Source organism: Periplaneta americana, chromosome 4 (assembly GCF_040183065.1).
Source record: "Periplaneta americana isolate PAMFEO1 chromosome 4, P.americana_PAMFEO1_priV1, whole genome shotgun sequence".
NCBI classification, from domain to species: Eukaryota; Metazoa; Arthropoda; class Insecta; order Blattodea; family Blattidae; genus Periplaneta; species Periplaneta americana.
Genome location: NC_091120.1, coordinates 76,375,618 through 76,387,702, shown reverse-complemented (window position 1 = coordinate 76,387,702; position 12,085 = coordinate 76,375,618). Strand labels below are relative to the sequence as shown.

The window sequence follows — 12,085 nt, the reverse complement described above, 5'->3', positions numbered from 1 at the left end:
AGAAACCTTCGTTATGCAACATTTTTCACAAAATCAATAATAAGCGAGATATTTCGGTTTATTTAATTCAGATCCCCTTATAACCCCACTTTCAAATAAAGTATTTTGAATGCCATATAGCCTACAATGTAACTTACAACGAACTTAATTTATATTCCAAGTTTTATCGAAATCCGTTCAGCCATTATCGCGTGAAAAGGTAATAAACATCCAGACAGACAGAAGGACATACATACATACATACATACATACATACATACATACATACATACATACATACATACATACATACATACATACATACATACATACATACATTCAAAAATTTCAAAAAAGCGATTTTTGGTTTCTGGATGAAGAATTATACATGTTAACACCAATTACTTTTGGGAAAGCGAAAATTACCAGAAAAATTTCGGTTACAGATTTATTATATTATATTATATTATATTATATTATATTATATTATATTATATTATATTATATTATATTATATTATATTATATTGTATTATATATTATATTATATTATAATATATTACATTACATTATATATTACATTATATAAAAAAGTGTGATGATAACGGATGTACTCCGATAAGTAAGTTTTTAATTATTTGTTGTGGGGGCTCTTGAATCTCAGGAGGAACAGCTTTTACAAGAGCGCAATATAATCTGCTTGGCTCATTACCCAATTTTTTGCATTGCATTTATTGCATAATTATGTATTTTATGTATTTTAACACAATTCAATTGAGCATAGTTAAAATTTGAATTATAAAATAATGGAATGCTAAGCTAACGTACTATTACTGTATACTAAATCAATACACTCTCGTTGTTCGTTAATTCTCTGAGATGAAAATGAATGTGTTCATAAACATTATTTTAAGATATACAGGAAATGAATATACAGAATAGCCTATCACGTTTTCTGTGCATAAGAAGGTATTTTAATCTTACCTGTCCTCGATTCCCTCAGAAGTTATTGTAATAACTTTATAGCATTATGTCCAACTATAGAAACTACACTTTCCAATGGTGAAATAATAATTAATTATACAAATCGATTAATTTAGCTTCCGATATTACTTCATACAAACACATAAACGTTCTCTGTAGGCTATGTTTCATAGCTTTCGATTGTAGTTGTCCAAGGCCCCTTATAGACGAAGTCATTTGTATTTATTTAATTGCAGCGCCTTAGATGGCGTTATTTTAATTTTAAAACTCATTTATCTCATTAAATATCAGCCCTATCAAAATCCTGCATAGAATAAAACTTATCGGAAATCGCCTTTATAAAACTATTATGTAACATTTTTCAAGAAAATTAATAATAAGGGAGATATTTCGATTTATTTAATTCAAGCCCCTTTATAACACCCCTTTTAAATAAAGTATTTTGAAAGCCATATAGCCTATAATCTAAGTTACAACGAACTTAATTTATATTTCAATTTTCATATAAATCGGTTCAGCCATTATCGCGTGAAAAGGTAAATAAATATCAAGACAGACAGAGAGGCAGACATAAAAACAAAAAATTCAAAAAAAGCTATTTTCGGTTTCAGGATGGTTAATTATACATGTTAACACCAATTATTTTTGGAAAATCGAAAATTACCAGAAACATTTTAGATACCGGTACAGATTTATTATTAGTATAGATTTACGCAGTGAAGACGACGTTCAAAACGGCGCACCATGTAGACACAAAATCTTCATGCATCTAAATTGAACGTACCTTTTAAACTTGATTCTTTCAATATTCTTCCCAGACTGCACGCATACGCGATTGGAATATTGAACTGTGTAGATGCAGCTTTAGTTCTGTTACACACTGTAGCGAGAATGCGTTTGTCGAGCTATAAAAAATGCTTTCGTGTAGCACTGATTGTAACGGTCAAAATAAGGCACAGCTGACATTTGTCCTTCTCCCACAGGTAACTTAGCCTATAAAATTTATATTTTGTGAATGATATGAAACAATTAATATAAAGTCAAATGTTCAAATTTATTAACATCATCGCATATCAAAGACCTTGCATAGTAATAATAAGGTCTTTGATCGTTTTCCTTCCGTATGGCGTAATAAAATTCGTGTTTTAATTAGGCCTATCTATACAGAGATAGCTTCACTGTGTAGCAACATGTCTCGCTGTGAATACATAAGCGTTGGTATATAGCTGTCCACACTGTTACTGTTAAATTAAATTATGATTTCAGCAGATAATGAAAATGTATTTATGTTATAATAATAAGAGAAAAGTACAGTACATGTAATTAACATTGTTAAACCTGTATTTCGCTTTTCGCAAATGGCATTACTGGATAATAACATCGAATTTCTTTGTTGCAGTAATCGATATTCATCTACGAGTATTTCAACTTCACAATGTCTGAATAGGTTAAGTATTCGTTAATATATAATTATTAACATTTTGTGATCGAATTTTAGGAATATGTTATTTACATTTTTATTTCATTCACGAAATAGTCCTAATAAATGTCACTCGAGGTCTGAGATTTCCCAGATAAATCTCAGAACTCTCGTGACATTACTACAGAGAGTTCCACCTATATTGCAAAAATGTCTCACTGATAACGTATATCTAAAGAAAATATTACATTGTGGTAATATAAATGTTTTTTAAATTCTAACTTTAAGATTATTTGATAGCAGACTAGATGACAAATGCTTCTCAACCGAATATACAGGCATTTCCCATATTTATATTCTGCGTTTAATTTCCTCCCGAGTGTCATTTATATTTGTTACTGTTTCTCCAAGATATTTGAATTTTTCCAATCTTCGAAAGTAAAATCTCCAATTTTTATATTTCCATTTCGTACAATATTCTGGTCACAAGACAATCATATAATCTCAGGTAAAACCACTCACAAACGAAAAAATTAAAATTTCTTCAACAGTCCAAATCACACATCGTGCAAAGACTTAATTTACTTATAATCAAATATTGCAACAATGATTGTAAATACACGAGTGCAACTATGGTAGAAGATATCTTAATACTTCCGCAATACTTGAACAAGCAAAACATTCTCTTAGTTCACATAGTACTACACAGCACTCAATGTCACAGGTTATACGCTTTCAAGGACTGTGAGTAACAAACTTATTTTCTTCTCACCCCATCAACCTTGAATGCTGCAGAAAAATAACGTGCAGGCAGAAAACCACCCTCAACGGTATTGCTATCCCTACCTAAGACATAAGGGTGGCAAAACTTGCGAATATCAAAATTAAAATCAATTCATTATTACACGCAGATTCAAATTACACACAGGTCCAAATTACATGGACTTCCCTAACTAATAATGTATTATACCGTACTCTTGTGGAATAGGGCCCTTAAGTCTGAATAGCGTAATATGTTACTACTCAGCGAAGGAAGAAGGGATTGGCCACCCTACACCAATATCTCTTGGCTTAGTTGCCTCATTCGTGTCACTTATGAGGCTCAAAGCTGTCTTCGGGCAATTGATTAAATAACAGGTTGTCTTTTGCCACTCTCATAGTATTATTCTGTCAGGGTCGTCCTTGATATACGTAGGCTATCTCATAACGTTATCATTTGTTTTTATTTAAGATAGCATGGAAAGCAGAAAGTATATGAACTATTAAAAAAGAAAACATAATTTTTAAATAACATTAATTATTTAAATGAAATAATGCTTTATATTATCAATAAAGTTATTCAGCATCCATCTTGTCCAACTCATTATATCAATACGTAATGAAAACGTTCAATGTAGCGCAGTAAATATGCGATTGCATAAAAAGAACAGACTTTTGTGATTAGTCTCAAATGTCTTCAAAAGCACATATAATCTATTTCAGTTACATTATTTAATAAAAATAAACCAAATCTACATATTTACTATGTTTAACATTTTTTACGATAATGTATATTAAGAGATGCGTATTCGCAGACAATGACTGACGTTGGAGCTACCTGTGCTAAGGTGTATGCAGATTCTATTATTCCACAGTCAACGACCATACCACGAAATATCAAGAATGGAGCAAACAAAATACGTGATGAAGTCATTCCAAAATTGAAAGAATCAATGAAAAATCACCATTTGGTTTTAAAAGTAACAATTTTTGTTCATTCTCACTTAGAATTTCGTCCTTTATACGTATAATGTAATTTACTTAATGGAATTTACTTTTGTCCTGTGCCATTACGAATACAACGTTGTTACAATATATTGTAAGTTAACTATTCCATTCAACTAGAAGATAAACACGAACATATTTTTTGTCTTCTTTTAGTGTTGCTTATATACTTCATATTTATATTGTTACAGATAACAATGTTTGTTAAAATTGTATTTTATTGTATTGATTTAATAATTTATTGTCATTTAAATACCCTGTACACCTCCTAGGTTCACTGAACAGATGACAGGGAATCAGGCAGTTTAATAATTTCCATAGCGCATATTATAAACACATCGATCGAAGACAGTTTTCAGTCTATGATACCTTTCCGACCGACAGTTGACCATGATACTTCGGGTGTTTTGCTTTCTGCGGAGTCAAGACACGCGGCAGCCAGAGCGAGCGATCGATCGATGGAACATATATCAATGATTCTCGGTCGGCCGTTCTTAATGAAATACAGAGCTCTAGTATAACTACAAGACGGTTCTGTCTTTCAATCATCCTTCTGTGACAATGAGTAACCAGTATTTTTCAGGGACGTAAGCCAGACAGAACTTAATACTCACCAAATATCACTTTTCTAGTTCCAATTCCGGAGAGCATGCGTTGATATTCTCCACGTTCAGTATTTTACATCAAAATATACGAGCTCGATATCTTGTAAGAAGAAGATACTGCCCTGAGTAATGGCCATTCCAGAAAAAAAAATGACTTGTTGGTATTAGCTTCAATACGGATGACGTGGTGTTAATACAGATATATTGAAATGAACATGGACAAAATTGAAATAATAGGGAAAAACATGTAAAGAAATAGTAGAGGATCAGTCTGGGATCAGATCTCATATCTTAAAATGAACCTGCATCAGTTAATTAAAGACTGAACAACAAATTGATTTTGTTCTGAATTATGAAACCATTCTTACAAAATTGTTTAATTTCAGACTTGCTACAATATGGAAGCAAAGTGTCTCCTAAATACAAATCCATGGTGTACAAGTTCAGCAGGAGCTTCTGGTACTGGCACTCTCCTCTTCGCCAGTTTCATCACCAGTCTCATTGAATCTGAGAAACAACTGGGAAATCCGGACGACTATCCAGAAGACGCTCTCCTCTGTCTGCAGGACGAATATGACTTCATCGTGGTGGGAGCAGGATCTGCAGGTTCCGTGGTTGCAAGTCAACTTAGCGAGGAGAAGCAATGGAAAGTTCTTCTCCTCGAGGCGGGAGGAGATCCAACTCCCACATCTGATGTTCCAGGTCTTGCATTTACATTGCAGAATACAGAATTGGACTGGAAATATCGACCTGAAGTCCAAGAGGATATCTGCCAAGGAATGACAGATAAACGTTGTGTTTGGCCACGTGGTAAAGTTCTTGGAGGATCCAGTGTTCTTAACTACATGTATTACGTCAGAGGAATGAGGCAAGATTATGATGAATGGGCCAAAGATGGTAATTATGGCTGGGCCTTCAACGAAATTTTACCTTTCTTCAAGAAATCTGAAGATATGACTTATGAACCACTGCTTGAGCCTAAAGATGGAAATGAGGTATATCATGCAAAAGGTGGACCTTTAACTATAGGAAAATTCACTTCTACAGAATATGAAGAAACATTTCTGAAGGCAGTGCAGGAGATGGGATATGAATATATTAGAGACATGAATGGAGAATCTCAGGTGGGTTTCGCTGACATGTTTGCCACAATAAGAAACGGAACAAGATGCAGTACAGCCAAAGCGTTTCTTAGTCCTGCTAGATTCAGAGAAAATCTCCACGTTATTAAACATGCCCACGTCACCAAAATACTAATTGATAATTCTTCAAAAATCGCGTATAGTGTTCAATTTGAAGACAAAAATGGTAAACTTCGAGAAGTTAAATTTAGAAAGGAAGTTATTGTATCAGCAGGAACAATAAATTCTGCCCAGTTATTAATGCTATCAGGTATTGGGCCTGATGAACATTTGAAAGAAGTAGGTGTACATCCTGTTGTTATGAACCTAAATGTTGGAGGAAATTTACAAGATCATATTTTATTCTTTGGTTCCATTTTTAACATGAAAAAATTCGATGCATATCAGGCATCAAACCTCAATCCTCTAGACATATATTATGAGTTCTTAACAAAAAGATCAGGTCTGTTAACAGCAATTATGGGTGCGGCACTAACTGGGTACATAAAAACTGATATTTCTCCAAACGATTTAAGACCAGATCTGCAAATGTTTTTTCATTCTATACCCGCTAATAACACAGAAGCAGCTATTCTTTTTTCAAATACTCTGAGTTTCAACGATGAAGTACGAAACTCCATCTTAGAGCAAATTCGTATAAACGATTTAGCATTTGTTGTCCCTAATTTGATGCGTCCTAAAAGCAGAGGAAGAATCCTTCTTAGCTCATCAGATCCTTTTGATTATCCACGAATTCTACCTGGATATTTAACGGATCAAGACGGTAAAGATATTAACACACTCTTAGAAGGAATAAAATTTACAGAGAAATTTATTGAAACTAATGAGATGAAATTACGGGAAGCCACACAAAGAAAGTTGTACATGAAGGACTGTGAAGGTCTAAAGTTTGGTTCTAGAGATTACTGGATGTGTGCTTTGAGAAACTTAGGAACTGCGTCTTATCACCCTGTTGGAACATGTAAAATGGGACCAAGTTCTGATCCCAAAGCTGTTGTTGATCCGAAGTTGAAAGTTCACGGTGTGAAAGGAATCAGAGTTGCAGATGCGTCCATAATGCCAAATATTGTCAGTGGGAACACCAATGCTCCCACAATAATGATAGGCGAGAAAGCTGCAGATATGATCAAGGAAGAATGGTCCATGTTGTAAGAATAGGAAGTGATAATAATTTGTAATAGCAAACGGACATAGTGAATACATTCTTGGCTTGAACTTTATATTTGTCCCTAATGAGAGCTCCATTATTTCACCTGTGTCTGACATGTTCATCAGTAGACTTACAGTACACTTTCATTTTACCATTGGAGCTTAGTTCATCCAGCAGATAATAACGTACCGTGAACAGTGTCGAGTAGGTCTCTTTATCGCTTTAGCCCTCCGTACTCGCGTGACTTACAATTGTAATCCCTTGCTGTTTATTACGTCATCGCATTTCCGCTTTCAATACTGATAGCGTGAAGTTTTCAGTACGTTCCTGTTACAGTTTAGCTGATGTCTGGAGTGTTTGGATGTAATTGTGACTTTTTTCTGTCTAGCAATATGTTTTTAGAGTGGGTTACAAATTGTAATCCGCGCGAGTGCTAACGCCAGTGTTTTTGACAGGAGAGAATACAACAGCATATTTTCTATTTCCTTATTTGTAATTTGATTTATTCCTATTAGCACAAGACATTTTACACGTATTTTGTATTGTTACAGTGGTTATTCTATCTTGAAATAGGCCTATAAATAATGATTACGTGGACTTATTTGATAATATAAAACAATAACTTCTTCTCATATGAAACAGACATGTACTTGAACCCAATTATGACTTAAATTTTAGGAGTAGGAGATAATAACTGCTGACTGTCGTTTATAATAATTACTCTCTTGGTTCCAAAATATGGTATAATAACAAACAATATGAGTTTGATTATTGCGCATACGCGCACGAAATGTTTCGCGATGTGGTATTCTGTTCAGTAGTGAAGGGACTATTAAACAGTGTAGTTGTGAAATTGTGTAATCTTCTGCAGTGCATCCAACTATAATATTGAAATAGATCATTATGAACAGAAATCTAATGGCCACCTGCTGTGGTGTTTCTGTTGTAGGAAATGTAACACCGTTCCAGTCAATTTTGAATAGAACATCTAAGGCTCAACAGTCGTACAAGAATGGGTTATTAAAATTTATTGCAGTTTTTATGTTAATTTTCCTCTCTCTAAACAATGTTTTTCTTTTCTTTTTTTTCTTTTATTAATTTGACATCACACAGAATTAAATGTACGTCATTTTTATGTTTTTCTTACGTTAATTTATCAAATAAGTATCTAAAAGATGTATTAAAGTTCATTATATTACTGAGAACTTTAACAAATGTAACTTATACCATATTTTGCAACAGAATTAATTACATCTATCTATATCATATTTTGGAACACAAAGAGTAACAATTAAATCTATATAATAATAACAATAGAAATTTAAATTAATTATTCGCATCATAATACCATTCATTATATTATATTGACATCACTGATTTAAATATAAAATTTCAAATAGAGTTTCAGTGTTATATCTAGACAGCGGAAAAAAAAAGTCATTCGGATGTGAAGGTAACTACAACGCGACTAATTTGTCTCGTCAGAGGGTTGTTGTTTACGTAAGCACAGCAGGTACACTAGAGCTGCGTGCAGGTATAGGGCGGGAGGAAATGTAAATTGACACACGGAATAATCACTGAATATTGGTTGGTATAACTATTGTAATAGCATATTTTGTGTGCTTTTCTATAAACCCTTTAAAGTGAGGATTGTTCAACGTTTTGAATGGAATATTGCAACTTATCATTCGACACAAATTCTGGCAAAAGTCGTATTTCATATTTGAGGCGGAATTTGAACTTGAACCATTATTTTCTTCTAACATAAGGCAACATTTTTCATGTGTTTCTGTGTATTACAGTGATGTTCTATCGATTGTTTTTTTAACTTATTTAATGCACACATACATAACCGACACTAAAAATGTCGACACCATATTTCTGTATTAAAGAATACACCCTACGTTTTTAACGTCTGTTTTCGGCATTATGATCACTTCACCGAACACAAATGAAGAATATGTCTACGTATCTCAATGTTCTCTGTTCACGTACGGACGAGGACTGACTGAGAACGTAGAGTAGCAGTTGTTTTCGGTGTTCGGGTGATGCTCTCTGCGGACGGCACCGTGTTGTACTTGTGATGCATGCACACCTCATGCCATAGTCTATGCGTACAGTACTTGGAAACCGTAAACATGACTTTTATTTGACTTTTTTTCCGCTGTCTATTTATATCACAAACAGTTTAATAGAATGAGTAAAGTAATGTTACTATTATATGTTACAAAATTATACATTCATACGTACAAAACAAATAATTATTTAACAAAAGGAGATGAATTACAAATGTAATCCGCGCGACTACTGGTATCACAAATTATGGCGCGAATACTAAAGGGTTAATTTCAACTATTTCTGAACATATTACAATCATTAGGCCAGCTTTGTACGCGTACGTATTGAATGATTAGTTAAACAGAAAAAACCTGTATTATTAATAAAGATCTTTAAAAATATATTTCAACTTTCACATAATGTAGGTAAGGAACACTGCGAATTATAAATGTTTTTAGTTGAAAAGTGGTGGTAAGCCTATCCACCAGGCATATCGACACATTTCATTAAATTATTTAAAATGTTATATCCTCTATAAATTCTCCGACTATGAAATAACTCTAACAAAAGAATTAATTAATTTTTCAAAGTTTATTATAATTTGTGCACTGGAAAATTTCAAAATTATTGTCTTGTAGCGCTTACAAAAAAAGTAGAGGTAAACAAAAGCAATTCTCCCATTGGTTGTCGGGGAAGTAATACTACTAGCGGAAGTAGTTTTCATTATACTGAGTGGAAGTGAAATAGTCTTGCAGATTTTCAGACCGAATAGCTCATGTTGTATGAAACAAAAAATTATAATAGATAGGTGGAAAATTAATAGTTTTTTTAGGAAAAAAAAAATTTTTTTTTCCCCCTAATGTTTAACAATCTCTTATTCCGTAACTATTGCGAGTAGGATCGTTAATTTTGTCAGTATCGACAGGAAATCTAATAAAGAATAATTTATCCCTCTCGCGTATTTCAATAGCGTGCACAGTTTTCGTGTAAATTTAATTTTAAGAACCCCTAAATTCAAATCATTGTACCAAGCGAACGCGTGGCAACGCCTTGACAGCTTACGTACAGTCTCACCGAGTTCGTTGACCTCTTACATCTATATACCACTAGAGAGTTTTAGCGACGATGTTGCTGGACTGCTGAAGCTTCAAACTTAATTTTCTAATTAACCGTGCATTTAATCACAAAACGTAATATAAAGTTTTCTATTCATTTACGTGTACCCTAACGTTTCTATCAATCTGCAAGTTTATTTCACGTTCACACTGTAATATACTTTTTTAATTTAATGCTTTATTATTCATGGTTGAAATTGGATAGTTTCAAATAAAATACGTGATTATAGCTTTCTATGAGAAATATCGCCAAAGAAAGCCTTTAACATGAGACTTAAGTTCAGTTTCTGCTCAATGTTAAAGACAACAAAGAATTGCTTTTAAAGAAACTAACAGAATCAAAAGTCACATTTTTCATGCCGACCATCACCCGATCTCTTTCCATACTTGATAGAGATTGTTAAAAACTGCAGCACAAGAAACAACAATCACGGGATGAAAACACTATCGTATCGCTGCAGTGTACAAACAGAGGTAAACACGTCTAGCCACCTGCGAGTAGGCTGCGTTATGTTCTGTGTGAGGGAAGAAATAGTTCCTGCATGCGCACGTGTTTAAAGCGCAGCCAGAACAGAGCTACGAAAGACTGAAGCAGACGGGAGAGAGAGAGAATTCGTGTTGTGTCTATCCCACATGTAGAACACACCGTGGCTGCAGGAAACTTATTTCTGAGCGCCTAAAATACAATACGCGGAGCTTCATTAACTTCATCAGAAGTTAAAAGAAATATGTTTAGAAATAGAAAAAGAGCATAAGAAAATTATAATAGCTACATATAGTATGAATTATTTCGTGAACTTTGGGTAGACGATGTCTACTCTGTCTCCCCTGAGTAAAACACTTTTAACATTTAGAGGAAAATTATTTTTATTTCTAAGAAGTATTTATTTGGGATTAACATGTATTATAATTTCTATTGTACTTTATCCTAGGAATACGCTGTTAAAATCTGCACAGTTATATGTATTATTTCAACCCCTACACACGCAGCAAGATATTGTTAAGCACGAGGTTTACTTCAAAGTTTATGACATTTCTTCATTGTAGCTTGTCATTAGAGTAAATAAATATTATTGTTTATTATTCTGTGTGTTTTACTGCAACTTAAACTCATATCCAAAATCTGAAAATTTACAAATATAAATCTCAAGTTTCAGTCCTGTCCTTTTTAGTTAATTTTTTCCATTGAGTGAGCGGATTATCTATGAAACGTGAGCGCAACATGGAGTCACGGGACAATGAGAGCCTGATCCCGGCCGACAATAAGATTTCGCGCTTAATCTGCGGGCACTGGAATGGCTACAAAATACTATTCATTTTTATTTTCAAAATTTATGTACTTACCCTTGTCATGCAAGGGGATATTGGAACTGTCTACATTATTTTCCATACATTTCTGGCATCTGTTCAGAAAATTACCCACGACATTTCTTAGTTCTCCTTGTGCAGCAGAGTAATTATTAATATATTGACGGAGACTATTAATTAATTCGTCGAAGGTGTGTAGATTTGCCCTGTGCAATTAATTTTTTATTCTTTCCCAGAAATGATAAATGTAGGACCATTAGACCGGGGAATTTAGGGGGCCATATTATGCTGTTAATAATGAACAGGAAAATATAAATATATATATATATATATAAATATATATAAATTATGTAAATATATATTTGGTTATTTTTATCTAAATTTGTATTCATACACGGACACTAAAATTACCAGAAATTACAATTTTTCATTTATTTAAAGTATATACTATAGTGTTTTACTTTCATTCATTAATAATTATTTTAATATAAAGTTCAAAAAACACACTATGAAATCGTTGTTAAAAGATGTCATAGGAATAAATTTGAGCATTAACGAGGA

At 33.2% G+C, this 12,085-nt stretch overlaps 2 protein-coding genes across 4 annotated transcripts in view; one reads left to right on the top strand and one right to left on the bottom strand.

Moving 5' to 3' along the window:
* Nucleotides 1–11,297, top strand: part of LOC138697967 (glucose dehydrogenase [FAD, quinone]-like) — a 31,411-nt gene extending 20,114 nt beyond the window's left edge. The window contains exon 2 of the mRNA XM_069823594.1: nt 5,138–11,297. Within this exon, the coding sequence (XP_069679695.1) occupies nt 5,150–7,045 (1,896 nt within the window). The 5' untranslated portion in view covers nt 5,138–5,149 and the 3' untranslated portion in view covers nt 7,046–11,297. The remainder of the gene's footprint in view (nt 1–5,137) is intronic.
* Nucleotides 1–12,085, bottom strand: part of LOC138697977 (tyramine receptor 1-like) — a 689,651-nt gene that overhangs the window by 309,950 nt on the left and 367,616 nt on the right. The window lies entirely within an intron of this gene.